The sequence below is a fragment of the Mytilus californianus genome, unplaced genomic scaffold, assembly GCF_021869535.1.
Source record: "Mytilus californianus isolate M0D057914Y unplaced genomic scaffold, xbMytCali1.0.p SCAF_1, whole genome shotgun sequence".
NCBI classification, from domain to species: domain Eukaryota; kingdom Metazoa; phylum Mollusca; class Bivalvia; order Mytilida; family Mytilidae; genus Mytilus; species Mytilus californianus.
The window spans coordinates 80584472-80606952 of record NW_026262581.1 but is presented as its reverse complement, the minus strand read 5'-3'; the positions used below and the strand labels follow the sequence as shown (position 1 = coordinate 80606952).

At 32.8% G+C, this 22481-nt stretch overlaps 1 protein-coding gene across 1 annotated transcript in view; it reads left to right on the top strand.

Annotated features, from left to right (window-relative positions):
* LOC127708548 (protein arginine N-methyltransferase 6-like) overlaps positions 1 to 22481 on the top strand; it is a 46938-nt gene that overhangs the window by 8015 nt on the left and 16442 nt on the right. Inside the window, exons 2-4 of the mRNA XM_052213458.1 lie at positions 6542 to 6622; positions 18777 to 18842; positions 20757 to 20866. Of these exons, the coding sequence (XP_052069418.1) occupies positions 6542 to 6622; positions 18777 to 18842; positions 20757 to 20866 (257 nt within the window). The remainder of the gene's footprint in view (positions 1 to 6541; positions 6623 to 18776; positions 18843 to 20756; positions 20867 to 22481) is intronic.

The following is a 22481-nucleotide window of genomic DNA, read 5'->3' as shown; positions in this document are numbered from 1 at the left end:
TGAAATTGTACTGCAAGGTACCATACCACTAAAGGAAAGGCTGGGATTGATTTTGGGGGTAATTGCCTAAAAATTTTAGGAATTAGGGGCAAAAAAGGGGCAAAAAAACAAACATTTTTCTAGTTTCAGGACAATAACTTGTGTGTAAGTGTATGGATCTTTCTGAAATTGTACTACAAGGTTCCATATCACAAAGGGAAAGCTTGAATAGAGTTTTGGGGTAATTGCCCAAAACGTTTAGGAATAAGGGGCCAAAAGGGGGCCAAAAATAAGCATTTTTCTAGTTTCCAGACAATAACTTGTGTTCAAGTGTATGAATCTCTCTGAAATTGTACTGCAAGGTACTATACCATAAAGGGAAGGCTGGGATTGAGTTTGGGGGTAATTGCCTCAAAATTTTAGGAATTGGGGGCCAAAAAGGGGAAAAAAACAAGCATTTTTCTAGTTTCAGGACAATAACTTGTGTGTAAGTGTATGGATCTTTATGAAATTGTACAACAAGGTTCCATATCACAAAGGGAAAGCTCCAATAGAGTTTTGGGGTAATTGCCCAAAACGTTTTGGAATAAGGGGCCAAAAATAAGCATTTTTCTAGTTTCCAGACAATAACTTGTGTTCAAGTGGATGGATCTCTCTGAAATTGTACTGCAAGGTACCATACCACTAAAGGGAAGGCTGGGATTGAGTTTGGGGGTAATTGCCTCAAAATTTTAGGAATTAGGGGCCAAAAAGGGGCAAAAAAACAAGCATTTTTCTAGTTTCAGGACAATAACTTGTGTGTAAGTGTATGGATGTTTATGAAATTGTACAACAAGGTTCCATATTACAAAGGGATAGCTGGGTTAGAGTTTGGGGGTAATTGCCCTAAATGTTTAGGAATTTGGGACCAAAAAGGGGCAAAAAAACAAGCATTTTTCTTGTTTCCAGACAATAACTTGTGTTCAAGTGTACGGATCTCTCTGAAATTGTACTGCAAGGCACCATACATTGTAACACAAAGGGAAGGCTGGGATTGAGTTTGGGGGTGATGAATCATAAGGGGGTTCAAAAAATTTTAGGGGGGATTTTTTTTTTCCTTTTTTTTTTTTAAATTTTCCATTTTAAATTGGTTATTTCTGATTTATATATAAAAGCAAATAATAATGATATGGTTTGAATAGGTAAATTAAAAAATTTTTAAGTTCTTAGACCACATTCATTCTGTGTCAGAAACCTATGCTGTGTCAAATATTTAATCACAATCTAAATTCAGTGCTGTATCAAGCTTGAATGTTGTGTCCATACTTGCACCAACAGTTCAGGGTTCGACCTCTGCGGTCGTATCAAGCTGCGCCCAGAGGAGCATTTTATTTAAATTTCAAGGTAAATCATGGTAACCATGTTTTGGAAAGATTGGAACAATTGTTCTTATAAATGTCGTTCCATCTTAAAACTTATGCCCCCCCGCAACTGAAAGTTAGGGGCATATTGTTTTACCCCTGTCCATCCATCCGTCTTTCTATAATCAGCTCAGTAGTCAGAACTTCAGTACTGACATGATTTATAACAAACTTTCTTAAATTGCCCGTTTATAAATTTTGAAATTATAAAGAAACTAAGGTTTCAATTCCCTCAGGCAAAGTTGGCCTTGATGGATTTGGCATTTTTTTTAGGTCCTTTTTTGTTTTAAATCTTCAACGTTTTCGGTCCTTATACATTCTTGACTTTCAAATATTCGGCTTTGAGCTTTCCTGATGAAGGTAAATCCAGAAAAGCGCTCCAGACGCATGAAACTTATAACGTTTTCAATTTTTACTGTCCGTCTTTCTGTCTGTCCCATTATGGGTATATAGTTATTCCAGATAACTCCTCCTACAGAGCTTTGTCATTTTTGGAGTATAATAATTACTTGCATAAGAGGTACATAGCATTTCCAGATAACTCCTCCTACAGTTTGAATGCTAGGAAGTTTTCACTTTGCTGGCTGTTTGTACATTATAATATTGAAGGTGTGCATGTGATAAGGGTTTTGATTTTTATTAATATTTGCTCTTTTGGGAGATAGTTGAACTTTGTCATTTTTGGAGTATATACTTGCATAATAGGTGCATAGCGTTTCTGGATAACTCCTCATACAGTGAAACATAGACCTATGTGCTCCCATGCTCAACTTTGTGTATATTAAAATAACACTTTGCATCTGCGGGGGCATCATTTGTGTCTCCCAGACACAACAATATCTCAAAGAGAGTCCTATGTACTTTGTTACAATACAGTTACTTCAGAGTGGAGTGCAGGGGCATCACTTTGTTTAAATTTTTTCATAATTTTAGTTCGAATTCATTGAACAATTACAGTTCATGTATTCCAAACATGTAGAAAGTTTATTTATTTATTTTAACTAGACAAGGTAGCATTTTGAAGACTCTAAATTTACTGTGGAATTATTCTAAATATTTATAAACTGAATGATGGTACAGTCTTCATGCTTAACCATAGGCCCACCAGCCCTGGCTTGTAAAATTGCTTTTGGGCCTGTAAAAATCTTCTCTACAGGCCAACAGAATCCAACAAAAAATTTCGTAAAATTGAGCTTCACGCCTGTGGATTCAAAAGTTTATTGTGAAGGCTGTTGGTACATTTTGTTCCATCATTCAGTTTATAAATATTTGTAATACTTCATAGACATAGACCTAAGTGTAAGTGACTATTAACAACAATTTCACGAAGTTACTGACTGAAATTGATATGACAAGTGCTTTCTTTCAAAATACTTAAATATTTGTTTATAAAGCTACAAAATAAATGTACAGTACCTCCATGAAATGTAGCTATGAAGTCAGTTTTTTCTCAAGAATTTAGTAGTTCATGTAATGTAGCTATGATGTCAGTTTTTTCTCAAGAATTTAGTAGTTCATGTAATGTAGCTATGATGTCAGTTTTTTCTCAAGAATTTAGTAGTTCATGTAATGTAGCTATGATGTCAGTTTTTTCTCAAGAATTTAGTAGTTCATGATATTCCAAGTGTTTTAACTCAAAATACTGTACATATAAGAATAATGATATTTTCACAAAAAGTCCTGACTAAATAATCAGGGAATTAGTGAATTAGAGTTGTCTCCTTTTGCCCAGTTTGGACAGCCAGCTGAGAAATCAATGTAATTTATACTATTTTTATTTCATAAGAATTTTTTTTTTCTTCTGATATAGTGGTATTTGATAACCAGGGGTCTTTTGTTGCCATGTAATTTTTACACAGTTAATTTGCTCCAGGCATTACAAAGAAAGTCAGGAATAACTTAGGCCAATTTTTTTTTTAGGTGTTTAAGGCTTTCAACCCTTAATGTATATATCTTAAGTTTTAGTCACCCTTTTGTAGTGAATTGTTACAAATTGAAATTCTATCCATATACTCAAGGTAAAAGTATATGATTTAGAATAAAAAAGGAACTTCTACCTAACTGCGACCTCTGGCTGACCTCCAAATTTACTCAAGGAGTAAACCAAGATCCCTAACACTTCACAGAAAGATTGCACACATGTTGAAGATGTGCAACTGCTATTTAAATGTAAGATTTCTGACTCATAATTGTTAACCCTACATTTACTTTCATTCATATAATATTACAAGCATGAGACATTGCCATCCAACATTCTATCAAAATTTGCGAAAACTGGAAGCGCTGCCAAACAAAATTCACTGACTTAGTTTAATGTATTTGATGGGTATCGCATGATTTTTCTACAATAAATAAAATTTAATTAAACAGTGATTTAAATAATAGTATATAAATACTATTCAGCTGTTTCAGCATTAAGTGTTAGATATTTTTACCATTGCACATGTTGCATATGTTTTCAATTAGAAAAAATTAACCAGTAATTGTACAACATATAAAATAGTTTAGCTTTTTGCCAAGTTATATTAATAATTCATAAGATATATTAGTCATATGGCATATGAGATTAATGTTAATTGAGATAACTGTGTGTCTCTTTTCCACAAAAACAACAATATTTTGAATACTGAGAATGTAAAATTGAGTTTAAAAATTACTGGAGCTAGTTTAATTTTATGTTTTAAAGTTGATAACAATTTGAGAATGTTTAAGATAAAATATAAATGATAACTTCTGGTTGTTCATGTAGTAGATTTTTTTAAGTGAAAATCAACTTTTCAGGTTTTTGGGACACTTAATTAAATTATTTACAAAAAAAAAAAATAGTAATGTTGGCAGCTTATCTCTTTAAAGATCATAATTTACAACTTGGTTTTCTGGCAGTCATTTTGAATCTCTTTATTAATAATTACATTAGATGTATGTTTCATTATAATACGTTATTCTGATTGGCTACACTGCAATCTCTGGTTATTCCTTAATCAACTTCATTACACAATGAAATTTATCATTCATGATGACACCAGGTCCCACAATAAAGTGCACAGGTAAATTAAATAAAAACTTGATAAAAATCGTGTTTTCATGATCCTAGCTAAAAAATGTAATTATAAGTATTGAATGCTTCTTTTTGTAACTTCATAGGGTTGTAAAAGCGTTGACCGTGTGCACATTTTTAGAATGAAGCGCTTCTGCGCTTCATACAAAATGTACTTCGGTCAACACTTTTACACCCCAATGAAGTTACAAAAAGAAGCATTCAATTCTTAATTGAAAACAAATTAAACCAGTGTACACATAATCATGACATGCAATAAATGTATCTAAATTTCAATCAAAGAAAACAGAGAAAATACCACCATATGAGCATTTTGAGATTATATGATATCAGTTATGTACTGTGTATACTTAAATATGCAACCTTCTTCCATGTCATTGAGTTTTACTGTGTCACATGACATTCTTTATAATATTATCTTCAAGTTGTTCAAAAGATGTGTTGACAATAAGTATAAATTTCCTAATTTGTATGAAAGACCCTTTGACTTTTTCTTTAATTTTCAATAGCATTAATTGAACATTTCAAACATTATGTCAAAGTTTAAATTTTGCAAGATAATATTGTTAATAGGATATATAATTTACTATTGAACTTGTAATAAAGTACATGTATGCATGCAACAGATACAGATACAGGTCTGCTTCAATATTTTTAGTGTGCCTTAAAATGAGAACAGGGACCATTTGAGAACTGAAATATAAGACAAAAAGCAAAGATTTTAGTGTTATTAATTGTGAAGCTTCATTCCAGAATCACCTGAAAGGGGGGTCTCATTGGGGGTGTCTGATCCCGGATCCCGCTTATCCTTAATAAAACAATGTATAATAATGCTTGTAATTTCACGTGTCCCGCCTGACTTCGTATCCCGTTTTCACGCACAATAATTTGACTTTCACGATTCACAATTACAAAAAATCGGCCAATCCCACATCACTCTTAGATCCCAATGAGACCCACCTGAAAGAGGAATTTGAAATTGACAATTTTTTTACGGCTGCACTTTATTACCTAAGACTGATTAGGCACCCTCCGTCAAATTTTCCTATTGTGCACCTGTATTACTCTCAGTTATTTACAAATTACTAATTGTGCTTGCAGTGGTGGATCCAGTTTTGTAGAGGGCAATATACCCCTCGTTTTTTCACGATTTATATGATAAAAAGGTCATCATTTTAAAAGTCTAAAACTTTTTCTGTCATTATCATGTCTTTAATTGTTGACTAATTTTGAATATATATATTTATGTCACACACATAATTTATAAAAAAAAGGTGGAAAAATCTAATATTGAGTACCCGTATTCAGACATTTCAAATTGCATAATTCCGATTACAATATTATTTCATGTGAAAATATATATACTCCTACAGAGTTCATTTTATTATCAATTCTTATATGTATTTGAATATTTCATGAAGAAGGGGAGAAAATATTCCAATTCTTGCATATTTATCAGAATCAGGTTAAACCTGAGTTATTTTAAACAGATAGACAAATTCCCAGAACACCTGACATTATATTGTACAAGTACAGATTGATGTTTGAATTACAGATAAGGTGAAAATGCGTAACATGTGATACTAATCACTCTAAAACAAATATTTATATTGTCTTGTTTCATCTCTAAAGACTGTGTTTAACATTGCTATCATTTACCAATTATTTTAGTAATTTGTATATATTTCCTAGCAGAAAATATATATAGTTGGGAAGAGGTGAAAAAGATTTGTTTGAAATTTTATGGACCTTTAATATATATTAATGGATTGGATGTAAATTACTTTAATATTGATGTGTTGACGAGCATGGAGAATCAAGGTGAAAATTGAGATGTTCAAACAGAGAATTATAGATTTAAATAGATAATTACTGTATCTGTTAATGGGACATTGTAATTACAATTATATAAACAATGTTTTTTTATCATGCAGTTTAAGCATTACTCTTGTGCTCAGAAGTATATAATTCAGATATAAGACTTATACGTGCAGCCACTTCTATTGGAACATATACATTTGTAGGTCTATTTAACATCGAAAATTTAAACTTGGACTTTTGACTTTCAAATGGAGTTATTAGTGTACTTGATTAACTGTTTTAGACCTCGACTTCAGTTGGCAATAAAAGAAGAAGATGGATTTGAGACCAAAGAGAATAACAGTCAAGATGAAGAATATTTTAGGTAGGTGTAAAAGAAGATTACCTGCATTTAATTCCATATAAATGTTAAATTTAGTATTACAAAGGTAATATTGGAGAAATGTCATTTAACAATTGTACATAATATATAAGACAGACAGTAAGCTGCATTTGTGCATTTAAAGTTAATGTTAGTATTATTTTTATATTTTAGCTCACCTGGTCCATAGGGCAATGTGAGCTTTTATCATCAGTTTGTGTCTGTCATCTGTCTATCTGTCTGTTGTCAGACAATTTAGATTTTCACCACCTTCTTGGACACATCAGTCTGTCTGTCTGTTGTCTGACAATTTAGATTTTCACCACATTCTTGGACACATCTGTCTGTCTGTCTCTTGTCAGACAATTTAGATTTTCATCACCTTCTCTGACACAACCAAGCTAATTTGAACCAAACATGGCAGGAGTAACTAGAGGCTCCCAAGAGTCTGTGTCTCTCACCTGTATCGACTGTTGTTTTGGAAATCATGTAAAATAAGGTTGAAATCATAATTAATAGTATTAGATACCCTAATAATGATTGAGGCCAAGTTTGGTTTAATTTGGCCAAGTAGTTAAATTAAAAGCAGGTCATCCCATTGTAGTCTTACAATAGTAACTGAAGACCCCTTATCATTATTTAAATTAGTTTTCAAGTTGTGACCATTTGAAATTGTTTTTTTTACAATTTTCCCTTAGACTTCTGTAGTAAACCCCTATGTTCTATTTTTAGCCATGGCGGCCATGTTGGTTAGATGACAGGGTCATCAGATATATTTTTTAAACTAGATACCCTAAGTATGGTTTAAGCCAAGTTTGGTTTAATTTTGCCCAGTAGTTTCAGAGGAGAAGATTTTTGTAAAAGATTACAAAAAAAAGTGAAAAATTGACTTTAAAGGGCAATAACTCCTTATGGAGTCAATTGACAATTTTGGTCATGTTTGAATTATTTGTAGATCTTACTTTGCTGAACAATTTTGCTGTTTACAGTTTATCTCTATCTATTATAATATTCAAGATAATAACCAAAAACTGCAAAATTTCCTTAAAATTACCAATTCAGGGGCAGCAACCCAACAACAGGTTGTCTGATGCGTCTGAAAATTACAGGGCAGAAAGATCTTGACCTGATGAACATTTTACCCCATGTCAGATTTGCTCTAAATGCTTAGTTTCGGAGATATTAGCCAAAATCTGCATTTTACCCCCATGTTCTATTTTTAGCCATGGTGGCCATCTTGGTTGATGGCTGGGGTCATCGGATACATTTTTTAAAGTAGATACCCTAAGGATGATTTAGGCCAAGATGGTTGTATTTGGCCCAGCAGTTTCAGAGGAGAAGATTTTGTAAAAGTTAACGGACGACGACGGACGCCAAGTGATGAGAAAAGCTCACTTGGCCCTTTTGGGCCAGGTGAGCCAAAAATACATATTGAAAGAAATGAAAAGATGAAAAAGATGGTGTCCTTTTCAAGTTTTGTCACTGGTATCCAAACTTGGTGACATGACTGGGGTATATAGATATATCATCACTTTTGTTCTTCTGATGACCAGCAGTATAACACCCTTGCCAAAGTGGGGAGTCTGTTTGACAATGCATTGTGTATAAATTTCGCAGCCACCCCAGGTCAGAATATGAACATCAATTCAATGTCTTGTGTGTAGAGAAATTGCTTTTCTTTGCAGGTTAAGAACCCTTGCAACAACTTTTTGTCGTGTTCACAGGTGGCCTGTTGCAAGTCAAGTTTGTCCCTTGTGAATTTTACTTTATTTTCTAGTGGCAATCAAAATTTCTAGCTATTAATCCTGGTCAACCCCCTATTGCAGGACCTAGATACCTATTGCATTAATTGTTAATTTGTTCTTTCCTTAATATGCATGAAATATTTGTATCATTGGCAATCCTGCCACATCTTCTTAAATTTATATACATGTATAAATATTTCTTTCAAACTTAAAAAGGATCGATGATTGGAAAATTTTCTACAAACTATGCTGATTCAATATTGATTCATGCAAAATGAAAGGCATTGGAGACCCACCTGGCACTGAAACCTTGGTGATAATAAAATGTTCAACTTCGTCTCTTAAACAACTTACACATGTCTTTTGGCCTAAGTAACAAGCATCTACAGGTCTATAAAAGGCTGAAAAGATATTAGGAAGTTCTCTGGCTGCCATCTTGTACATTGTATCTGATTTTGATTTCACTTTTTCTATGAGATTTTCTGGTTCATTAGTCGAAGAAACAATAGTCAATAAAACATTTATACTGAAATCCTTAGATTGAGCAAAATGAACCCCATCAAACATGTCAAAATCCAGGGTTAAAATCATTTGTTTCAAAGAACAATATAAGTTCCTATTTGATTAACTTAACAAATTATAATCTATTGAGTGTATACAAATTCTGTATAAAAACAATTGCTTGATGCTAACAGTGTGTTGTAATGACATGGCTGCTTTCTATCAAAATTAGGGCTGATTAGACAGATCGTAAAACATGTTGGAAAAATTAAGTAAGAATGGCTATCAAAGAAGATAGAGAGATAATGTGTATTTCAAAGTTGGATTTTTAGAAGGAAGTGATTACAGCTAAAATGGGTAATTAAATTCTAACCCTAGTCTTGTAATTATGATTGTGACATTACAGAAAGATTCTTTGATGTGTCTTTTGTGAGTCATTTATATAAGATCTTTGAGAATCTGAACATTTTAGTGAAAGTTTGTATGGAAATCATAATATTTGTTTTAAAGAGATGAGGAAATACTTTTACTATATTAACCTCCCACATATGTCAGTGGTTGGTCTTGTGTCATATCTTCAGGTTTTTTTATTTATTTGGAGAATTTGATGTTGATTGCAGATCTCTGTTTGTTTCTGTTTTATGTTTTTATAGTAACAAATTTTTAGCTCACAAGTGGCCAGTGTGAGCTATTACCATCACTTGGAGTCCTTTATCCGTCTTCCATCTTTGTCGTCTGTTAACTTTTCCAAAATCTCTTCTGAAACCACTAAGCAAATTGGAACCAAACTTGGCCTCAACCGATCTTCATTGGGTGTTATAGAAAATGTGTCTGATGCATCATTCCACCTGCAAACCAACATGGCTAAAAATAGGACACAGGGGTGATACCAAACTTAGCCACAATCATATTAGAATGTCGGCCATGTTACACATTTTTAACGAATTTGGCCTCAATCATTATTAGGGTATCTATATGATTTTAACCTTATTTTAGATGATTTCAAAAACCACAGTAGATACAGATGAGTGACACAGGCTCTTGACCCAATGACATCTGGTATCATGTTTAGAAAAATGTGTCTGGTGATCCTTCCTGCCAACAAACATGGCAGACATGGCTAAAAATAGAACATAGTTGTAAAATGGTTGTTTTGCCTATTGTCTTAAAAACCCTTTCAGAAAGAGAAAATCTGACATAGGCAGACATGTTCAGAATGTCAAGATCTACCTTCTGTTGTTTTGTCAAAAATTATCAGACCACTCCTTAAAAGAGTTTAATATTGACAATTTTGTTTTCTTCATATTTACCCATTATCTTGAATTATAATAGATAGAGAGACACATTAAATGGCTAAAATGATCAGCAAGACAAGCTCTGAAAATTAGCCAACATGGCCAAGATCATCTGTCTTCTCCTTACAGGAGTTATTGCCCTTATATGATGATTTTTACCATTTTTTTTTTGTGGTTTTACCTATTATCTTGAAATCCATGATAGATAGAGAGAAACTTAAGTTAGCAAAATTGATCAACAGGACAATTAAGATCTTCAAATAAATCAAATGGTTGAAATTGATAGTGGACTCCTTACAGGAGTTATTGTCCTTTATTGATGACATTTACCTATTTTTTCAATTTTTGGGAAAACTAAAGTAGATAAAGAAAATGATATGTAAGTAGCTGAAAAAATCAGCAAGAGAAGATTAACAAATTGTGCAACATTGCAGAAACTGTCAGTCAACTTCTTATATAGAATAGGAGTAGGAGTTATTGCCCTTAAACATGTTATAGAATAGGAATAGGAGTTATTGCCCTTAAACATGTTATAGAATAGGAATAGGAGTTATTGCCCTTAAACATGTTATAGAATAGGAATAGGAGTTATTGCCCTTAAATATGTTATAGAAAAGGAATAGGAGTTATTGCCCTTAAACATGTTATAGAATAGGAATAGGAGTTATTGCCCTTAAACATGTTATATGACAATTTTTACCATTTGTTTATGTTTTGGGCAAAACTATAGAAGTTTAAAGACATGGATCAGTGATACATGTACTGTGAAGTTTATTTGACACTTAATTGTAGTAAAATCTTTATCTTTAAGACTTTCAAAATCAAATTAATCAAGGTCAATAAAGCAGGCAAGACATTTCAGTGTGTGCACTTTTATTTTTATGCCCCCTCCCCCCCCCCCCCTCTCCCCTAGCGGAGGGGGCATTAAGTTTTACCCTTGTCCGTCTGTACGTACGTCCATCCATACGCCCCAAAGTTGGTTTCTGTTCTCTAACTTTAGTTTACTTCAACCAAATGTTATGAAACTTATACAAAATGCTTATTACCACAAGACACAGATCAAGTTTGAATTTTAGTGGCGTCACTTAAACAGTTCTAGAGTTATGCCCCTTTACAAATGGAAAAATTGCTGAATTTTTTGTTTCCGTTCTGTAACTTTAGTTTGCCCCAACCAAATGTTATGAAACATATACACAATGCTAATTACCACAAAACACAGATCAAGTTTGAATTTTGGTGGTGTCACTTTAACCGTTCTAGAGTTATGCCCCTTTACAAATGGAAAAATTGCTGAATTTTTCGTTTCCATTCTTTAACTTTAGTTTGCCTCAACCAAATGTTATGAAACTTATACACAATGCTTATTACCACAAAACACAGATCAAGTTTTAATTTTGGTGGTGTCACTTTAATCGTTCTAGAGTTATGCCCCCTTTACAAATGGAAAAATTGCTGAATTTTTAATTGCCCGTTTACGGGACGTATTATGGTATACCGTTGACCGTCTGTCCGTCCATCTGTCCATCTGTCCGTCCGTCAGTTGTCAAACATGTCGGACATTAACTCAAAAAAGCTTTAACCAATATGCATGAAACTTTGGTTAATTGTTTATATCTATTGACGCGAGCTCCCTTTCGTTTTTTACAAATTTCAGATTTACCGTTTCTGAGTTTTGGGGTTTTATTCATTAAAAAAGGGGGGATTTTCCAGTTTTCCGACAATAACTCAAGAACGCTTTCACCAACTTACAAGAAATGTTGGTGAATTGTTTATATCTATTGACATGAGCTCCCTTTCAATTTCTATAAATTTTAGATTTTACGTTTCCGAGTTACAGGGTTTTATTCATAAAAAAAGGGTGATTTTTCAGTTTTCGGACAATAACTAAAATATGCTTTCAGCAGTTCTCATGAAACTTTGGTGAATTGTTTATATCTGTTGATGTAAGCTCCCTTAAGAATTTTATAAATTTTAAATTTTACATTTCTGAGTTGTGGGGTTTTATTCATTAAAAAGGGGGATTTTCCAGTTTTTGGACAATAACTCAAAAATGCTTTCAGCAGTTCTCATGAAACTTTGGTGAATTATTTATAGCTATTGTCATGTAATCTCCCTATTGATTTTCATAAATTTCAAATATGACATTGAGAAGAAATTGAACTTTATTTGTTTATAGTCTGACAACAGATTTACTAAGTATTGCGCAACAGCACAGAGTATTGCACAACAGCAAGAAATCTTTAATTGAATATAAATTCAATTCATATAACCAATTTCAAGTTCTTTGACTACATTTATTCAGAAACCTATGATATGTCAAATATTTAATTACAATCCAAATTCAGACCTGTATCAAGCTTGAATATTGTGTCCATTTTTGCCCCAACTGTTCAGGGTTGGACCTCTGCGGGCGTATCCAGCTGCGCTCAGCGAAGCAGTTTATTCGTTTCCGTTCTCTAACTTTAGTTTGCCTCAACCAAATGTTATTAAACTTATACACAATGCTTATTACCACAATACACAGATCAAGTTTGAATTTTGGTGGTGTCACTTCAACCATTCTAGAGTTATGTCCCTTTACAAATGGGAAAATTGCTGAATTTTTCGTTTCCGTTCCCTAACTTTAGTTTGCCTCAACCAAATGTTATGAAACTTATACACAATACTTATAACAACAAAACTCTGATTATGTACAAATTTGGATAGTGTCACTTTTAACGTTCTTCAGTTTTGTCCCTTTATAACTTTATATGATATGCAAGAGGGGCATCATCTGTGTCCCATGGCCACATTCCCTATTTATTTACACAAGCTATGGTACTTTCTTTAAGAAAATATAAATATTTTTATAAAAAATAGATACAATTTATTATTTAAAGTCTGTTACAAGATCCACATATGAAATCAGATCGATTTTAACTAAAAATTTATAGAATTAAATAAATGTGGATAGTGTCCACATGCGGACACAGATGATGCCCCCGCTTGCATATCATATAGTTATAAAGGGACATAACCTAAGAACGGTAAAAGTGATGCTACCCAAATTTGAACTTGATCTGAGTTTTGTGGTAATAAACATTGTGTGTAAGTCTCATAACATTTAGTTGAGGCTAAACTAAGTAGAGAACAGAAACTAAAATTCAGCAATTTTTCTATTTGTAAACACGCATTACTCTTATAAGAACGGTTGTGTATAAGTTTTATAACATTTGGTTAAGACAAACTAAAGTTAGAGAACGGAAACGAAAAATTCAGCAATTTTTATGTTTATAAAGGGACATAACTCTAGAATGGTAAAAGTCTTGCCACCAAATTTCGTACTTAATCTGTATAATGTAGTAATAAGCATTGTGTATAAGTTTCATAACATTTGGTTGAGGCAAACTAAAGTTAGAAAACGGAAACAAAAAATTTGTACTTGATCTTAGTTTTGTGGTAATGAATATTGTGTATAGGTTTCATAATGTTTGGTTGGGGCAAACTTAAGTTACAGAATGGAAACTAAAAATTTTGCAATCTTTTGATTTATAAAGGGGCATAATCAATAATGGTTAAAGTGACACTACCCAAATTCAACTTGATCTGTGTTTTATCAGTGGAAGTCAAAATTAAACATTGCATTGTATAAAGCATTGATTGTAGTTGATTCAACTATAATCATGGACAAAGGAAGATAACTCCAATTTTAAAAATTACTTGATATTTTGAAGAAAATAAAAATTTTGCGGTCGTATATTGGTATGACGTTGGCGTCGTCGTAGTCTTCGTCCGAAGACACATTGGTTTTCGCACAATTACTTTAGTTTAAGTGAATGGATCTCTATGAAATTTTACCATAAGGTTTAATACTACAAACGGAAGGTTGGTATTGATTTTGGGGGTTATGGTCCTAACAGTTTAGGAATTAGGGGCCAAAAAGGCATTTTTCTAGTTTCCAGACAATAACTTGTGTTTAAGTGTATGGATCTCTCTGAAATTAGACCATAAGTTTCCATACCACAAAGGGATGGTTAGGATTGGCTTTGGGGGGTTATGACTCAAACCGTTTATGAATTAGGGGCAAAAAAGGGGGAAAAACAAGGGTTTCCTGGTTAATTGACAATTTAAAAGCAGTGTAAAAATCAGATTTCACAAATTAAACAAAATCTCTTATATTTTTATTTTGCAAAAAAGGGGGGGGGGGGGGGGGGGGGGGGGTGGTTCAATAAGCAACAGCATAGTGTATTGCACAAAAGCAAAAAAAAAATGGGATAATTTTTATTTAATTTTTTTGGGGGGAGGGGGGGGGGGGGGGGGGGGTCTATTTGCACAGGCACAGTGTTTTGCACAAAAGCAAAAAATTGAATATAAATTCAAATCATATAACCAATTCTAAGTTCTTTGACTACAGTTATTCTGTGTCAGAAACCTATTATGTGTCAAATATTTAATTACAATCCAAATTCAGACCTGTATCAAGCGCGAATATTGTGTCCATTTTTGCCCCAACTGTTCAGGGTTGGACCTTTGTGGTCGTATCCAGCTGCGCCCAGCAAAGCAATTTATTCCATTTATAAAGGAGCATAACTCTAGAGCCGTCAAAGTGACGCCACCAAAATTCAAACTTGATCTGTGTTTTGTGGTAATAAGCATTGTGTATAACTTAAGTTTCATAACATTTGGTTGAGGCAAACTTAAGTTAGAGAACGGAAACTCAAATTTTTTGGACGTACATACAGACGGACAAGGGTAAAACTTAATGCCCCCACTGCTACGGCGGGGGCATAATAAATTTTCAATTTCCCCACTTTCCCTAATAGAATTTAATTTTATGGAAGGAAAATATTGTACAAATTGCTTGGTGCATTAACATTCATAATTGAATTTGTTGTAATTATGATATAATACTGCATTTCAATAACTCAACATTAACAGAAAGATGTCATACTCTATTTTAGTAATTGAAATGTTAGATATTAAAAGTGAGAACATGGTCCCATGGTGCAAAAGTTAATGCATCTTTAATTGGTAATTGGTAGTTGTAATTCTAGGTTAATTTATGTACTAACTTCAAGAGATTCATTTTCACGGGTTTGTATTTTGTGTAAAAAGGAAAATAATTTGTTATTGCAGTTTGTGAAAATCAATGACACATCTTTTTTATTCTATGTTCATGATGTTACATGTATTTAACTAGTACTACTACATAATAAAAGGATGTGGTTTTATCATATCGCCTGCGACAAAAGTCTTAGTATGCAAGACATAGGGTTTACCATCCACTGTTGGCAGCATAATCTATTTGTATAAAGCTTTATATTTCAGAAGGTTGAAGGCCTGAATGCTTCATACCTTGTATGCAGATACCTTATGTTACAAAGTTTCTGTCCATTGTCCTTAACTTCATTTTCATGGTTCAGCAACTGCTTGAAAAAAATTTTGAAATTTTTTAGTCAAGTGAATATCTAACATATTATGATCATGAGTCATGAATAGGATAACAGTATTTGGTATATGGGTTCCTTGCAAAGTCTTCATTTGCGTCAGACAGGGTTCACTTGACCTTAACTTCATTTCATGGATTATGTAGTGTATGGAATGATTGTAAGGGGTACATGTCAGTCTGGCAGGTTTAATCTGACTTTGACCTAATTTTCATGGTTCATTGGTCAATGTTAAGTTTGTAGTTTTGGTCTGTTTTCAACTACTATAAGGAATAAGTCAAGTATATTTGGTTTATGGAATGATTTTAAGGTGTACATGTCTGTCTTAAAATGTAGGGTTCATCTGAATTTGATTAGTTGGAAAATTGCATAGTTATCGCTCTCATGTGTACAATTCTTGCCAGTCTTTATGAAACTTATATCATATGTTTATATCAGCAATGTCTCGGACGAGTTCAGAAATCAGTGCCGATAAATAATTTTTTAAAGAGTTATGCCCCCTTGGAAACATTAATTGTATGGAAAATTGCATTGTTAGCGCTCTCATGTGTACAATTCTTGCCAGATTTTTATGAAACTTATATTGTAGGTTTATATCAGCGATGTCTCCAACGAGTTCAAAAATCAGTGCCGATCAATAATTTTTAAAGAGTTATGCCCATTGGAAACATTAATTGTATGGAAAATTGCATTGTTAGCACTCTCATGTGTACAATTTTTGCCAGATTTTTATGAAACTTCATTATATTGTTGGTTTATATCAATGTCTTGGATGAGTTAAAAAGTCAGTGCAGATCAATAATTTTTAAAAGAGTTATGGCCCATAGAAATATTAATAATATGAAAAATTGCATTGTTAACTTAGTGCTCTCATTTGTACAATTCTTGCCAGATTTTTATGAAACTTATATTGTAGGTTTATATCAGCGATGACTCAGACGAGTTTGAAAATCAGTGCCGATCAATTATTTTTGAAAGACTTACGCCCCTAAGAAATATTACTTATATGGAAATTTGCATTGTTAGCTCTCTCGCATGTACAATTTTTGCCAGATTTTTTTATCAAATTCATATGAAAGGTTAATATCAGCAATGTCACAGACAATTTCAAAAATAATTGACAATCAAATATTTTTAATGAGTTATGACCCTTGGAAATTCTAAATATATCAAAAATTGCTCTTAAGTCTTCAACTTTTAAGATAATTTTAAAAATGTTTAAAAAAAACAAAAACAAATTTTTAGTTGTTGACCATGAACAAATAAAATATGTGCAATGTCCCCTTGGAACTATGTTCTATTATTCCAATACAAATGCAATAGGTCAGCTATTTTGTGTATGGAATAGCTGTAAGGTTTACATGTCTGTGTGGCAGGTATCTAAAAGTTGACCTCATTTTCATGATTCATTGGTCAATGTTAAAGTTTTTGTGGTTTGGTCTGTTTTTCAATTACCAGTACCATAAGCAATATGTCAACTATACTTGGTGTATTGAATAAGTGTAAGGTGTGTATGTCTGTCTGACAGGATTTATCTGACCTTGACCTCATTGTCATGGATCTTTAAAGATATTAAGCTGATGTGATACTTGTATTAAAACTTTTATCTTTAAGACTTTCAACATAAAATCAATGGTCAGTAAAGCAGGAGAAACATTACGGTGTGTGCACTCTTTGTCATTTATAATATAATTTTGAAACACTCCTAGTAAATGTTATTACACCACTGAAAATGAATATGATAAAGTGTTGATACTATTTTTAGGTTACCTATTTTCAACGCTTTCGTGGGTATAGATATACAACCAATTTAATTGTTGAACAAAATACAGAACATGATACAGTCCTTGGATAGTGTAAACTTCCCACTAACACCATACACCATTACACCATTCACCATACACCATTACACCATACACCCTGTGCCATTACACCACACACGTTACACCTTTGCACCATACACCTTACACATTACACCATAATGCAATTTAATTTCAAAGAAAGCGTGCGACTACAAAATTATTTGTTTATTCTAACAAACGAATTTTGATCACAATATTGTAAATTAATGTATAAAATTAAAAATCAGTTATCAATATTTTGCATAGTTTTAAATGTCGTACACCATTCCCGATCGCACGTTACACCATTACACCATTCCCCTTACACCATACACCATGGCACCATACACTTTTTACCATTGCACCATATGCCATACACCATTACACGTTTTTTTGGGAAGTTTACACCATCAAAGGGCTGTATATGAATTATAAAATATTCAAAAACTTGAAACAAATGAAAATGTCATTGTAAAGGGAGGTAAATCATATGAATAAAAAAAGGATAAGGCAGAAAAAAGTAAGAAGACACCATTGCAAAAAAAATACAAAGGGACAAACAACAGTCTATAAAACACAAAAAGTAGAAATTTGGTAAGGCAAACCTTACAAATAAATGGGGAGAACATAGATGCTCCAGAAGGATAAGCTGTGAGTTCCCTGTCACAAATGGGGATTTTAACACCATAAGCCATTTAATAAACCACCAATACAAAACTTTACACATTTAATAACATTACCCCTAAAATTTGGCTTCAATTTATTTTTAATGCATGCTACACATCTAGTTTATCTGTGCATGAAGCACTGCCTTAAAATAATGCTCAGTAATAGGGAACATTTCCAAAGAAACTCCTGCAACTAAAGATTAAAATGGGAGATAAGGGATAACACATTACTGAAACAGCAATCTAAAAAAAACAACAAACAAAACAGAATAAAGGGTCAACATAAAGCCTTCAAAATACTGAAATATGTTTCAGTACCATATATTTAAGCTCTAGCAAAGTTATTGTTCTCTTAAACAACTTTTTGGAGCACAACATTTATAATAATAATGATATTTGTTATCCAACTATCTCATTGTGTGAGAAGATGGATGAAAAACTTGCATGTTGGGGCCTAAAAGAAAAATTTATTTTAAAAACAACAAAAAATTATTAATAATTCTCCATTATTGTTCTTCGCGCATATGTTGCTGCTTCAACTTGCTGAGTCTCATCCTATTATTCCAATATTTACCTGAGATATTTTGTCCTTGATGATCTCAGCTCATTAAAGTTCTTTATATTAATTATTCATTACAGGTTCCATTATCTGTATTCCAATGTTTACCTTAATAATTTCAGAAGTTATGCTGATATATCGATACACGAAGAGATGTTAAGTGACGTTGTTCGTACAAATGCCTACAGGTTCGTAGAGATCACACAAGAAGTCTTGTTAATAATTCATTCAAGGTTAAGATTTATTACAGCAATCAATCTAGTAATGTCTGCCTTGTGCTTAATTTGCTGTATTATCATGATTTTTTCTCTTTTTAATTACTTTTGTATAACTACTTAATATAATTTGAGTTTGATTAATTAAACAATAATGGGGCATTGGCATGAGCACAATTTTCACAACAGTTATATATTTGGCTAATTATTTTTAGCAAACTTAAACATGCATAATCACCATTATTTTCAAACCTTCAAAAGGTAGATAATATCCTGTAAAGGAAAACTGGGATGTACATGTATATAAATGTAAACATTACTATTTACCATTCTATGATGGTTTTTTTTTTTTTGCAATCTCCCCTTTTTTAATGTGAAAATGAATTAAATGATTGATTGATTTATTTGTACTTAACTATATTTTCATCTGTTTTATAAGGATATCTTTTGAAGTAAGATCAATGAAGATTTTAGAATGAGGTCTCCTGACCCAATGTTACAAAATGACTGAGCCACCTTTAAGGTTAGAACATAATGGAGCCTTATGGGGAAATAAATTTAACAAACATCCTGATCTGGGAAACAATTGTTTTGATTAGTGGTTAACCAATCTTGAATTTAAGTTCTTAAGGCTACACATGACCTCATTTTCATTGTTCATTGGTCATTTTTAGCTCACCTGGCCCAAAGGGCCAAGTGAGCTTTTCTCATCACTTGGCGTCCGTCGTCCGTCGTCGTTAGCTTTTTACAAAAATCTTCTCCTCTGAAACTACTGGGCCAAATTTCACCAAACTTGGCCACAATCATCATTAGGGTATCTAGTTTAAAAAATGTGTCCAATGACCCCGCCAACCAACCAAGATGGCCGCCATGGCTAAAAATAGAACATAGGGGTAAAATGTAGATTTTGGCTTATATTTCTGAAACCAAAGCATTTAGAGTAAATCTGACAAAGGGTAAAACTGATTTTGAGGTCAAGATATATCTGCCTTGAAATTTTCAGACAAATCTGACAACCTGTTGTTGGGTTGCTGCCCCTGAATTGGTAATTTTAAGGAAATTTTGCAGTGTTTGTTTATTATCTTGAATATTATTATAGATAGAGATAAACTGTAAACAGTAATAATATTCAGCAAAGTAAGATCTACAAATAAGTTGTCATGACCAAAATTGTCAGTCGACCCTTTTAGGAGTTATTGCCCTTAATAGTCAATTTTTAACAATTTTTCGTAAATTTTTGTTATCTTTTACAAAAATCTTCTTCTCTGAAACAACTGAGACAAATTTAACCATACTTGGCCATAATCATTATTAGGGTATCTAGTTTAAAAAATTTGTCCGATGACCCCGCCTTCCAACCATCATGGCCAACTTGGTTAAAAATAGAACATAGGGGTAAAATGCAGTTTTTGGTTTATATCTCTGAAACTAAAGCATTTAGAGCAAATCTGACAGGTGGCAAAAATGTTCATCAGATTTAGATTTATCTGCCCTGAAATTTTCAGACGAATCCGACAACCCTTTGTTGGGTTGCTGCCCCTGAGTTAGTATTTTTACAAAAATTTTGCAGTTTTTTGTTATTATCTTAGATATCATTATAATATCTAATATCTAATACTATTAATTATGATTTTAACCTTATTTTACATGATTTCCAAAGCACCAGTAAATACAGGTGAGCGATACAGGCTCTTGAGAGCCTCTAGTTTTCTGTTTATGCCTGTTTCTCAGATACTGTTAGCAGTAGGTCAACTACATTTGGGGTATGGAATGATTTATTCAAAGTCTAATGTCATTCCTATATGTTATGGACATTTAACAGATTATAGACTAATTGTGAAGCAGAGTCATTTCAGCATTTCCACTCATGGTTTTGTTACCTTATAGATATGCTATACTGAAGAATTATGAGAAGATAAGAGGAAAGACTGTGGCAGATATTGGTGCAGGGACAGGTATTCTCAGCGTGTTTTGTGTACATGCTGGTGCTAAAAAAGGTTTGTTGAAATAATAACTTAAACGGTACCACTTTTGCTTCACCAGATGCTCATTTCGACAATCAATGTCTCTTCAGTGATGCTAGAGGCCAAAATATTTGAAATCCAAAACTTAATTCAAACCAATAAGAGCTGATAAAACCAAAAGGGACTAAAAGGGTAAGGTAAAATTTGGGCAAGGAATCAGAGCTAAGCTTGAGGAAAATATATTCCTTAATTTAAAATGATTTCCAAAATTTTATTACAGAAAATTCAATAAAATTATATCCGTGAAGAAAATTGTTTACTATTCCATTTAGTTGATATTTATAATCGATACATTCAAATAAATACAAATTGAAAACTAAAGTGAATGGTGGTTAAAAAAATGGCAGTCTGACACTTGATTATTTACCTAAATTTGGATATTACATTTATTGAACCACCTCATATTATTGTTGAAGGAGAAAGTAATGATCAACTTCTGTACTGCATATTTTGTGAACAATTGTCATTAAATGTCTGCCGCTGGTTTGTCTCATATTTGGTTGGATATGACGTGTAGATGACTATATGTTATGGTGTCACATTGGTTTGACTGTTTTGCAGGAGTCTGCTTTTGAGTACTTTTTACATGCTTGTTTTTCTAAATATTTTTTAATATTGTATATTGGGAAATTTTCATATGTCTTATTTTTGCTATTTTGGTGGTAGATATTTAACCTTATGCTTACATTTTACTGATCATCAAAATGCATTGTATGAAGCCATGAAATGTGAATGATGAACAGCACAGATCCAACTGCCTCATCTCAGGCCCAAACAGCAAACAAAACCTGACAAGAAAATAAACGGATATACGGTACATGATATCTTGATCGGCATTGCAGTATAGTGTGTATGCTGAAAAAAATGTTGACAATATATTGAGATGATGATGATGGAAGTTTTTAACAACCGTGACTGGCTATACTCGCACGGTCGGAAATGAGATATATATGGAGAAGACATGCTAACACCATTTTTCAGCAATGAGGAAGAAATGAAAACAATATGTTACCTGGTTACCATGGTTACAGTATATGTAGAAGAACATGTAAAATTTGATGTTTACACTGTACATCAGTATATTTTGAAGAAATATTTAGATTGATTAGTTGTTCCTTGCTAAACATCTATGCATTTAGAAGAAAAGTTTACACTGCATTACAGTAGATTGAGAAGATATAATTAAACTATGTATTTAGAAGAAAAGATTACATAATATTACTTTAGATTCAGAAGAAATATTTACACTATATTATTAATTCATATACACAATAATCACACCATGTTTCAGTATTTGAAGAAGAAGTAGTACCACTACAACCATAAATGCAGAAGACATTTATCATACCCCACGCAACGAGTTGCGGAGGGTATAATGTTTTTGACCCGTCCGTCCGTCTGTCCGTCCGTCCGTCCGTCCGTCTGTCCGTCTGTCCGTCCGTCAGTCCTGTTTCTTGTCATCACAACTCCTCTCAAACCACACAACAAAATTTTTTTTCTAGGAGTTACGCCCCTTTGAACTTATTTACTTTAATGTACTACTGCAACAGTTTGTCATCTCAACTCCTCTGAAACCACACAACAAAAT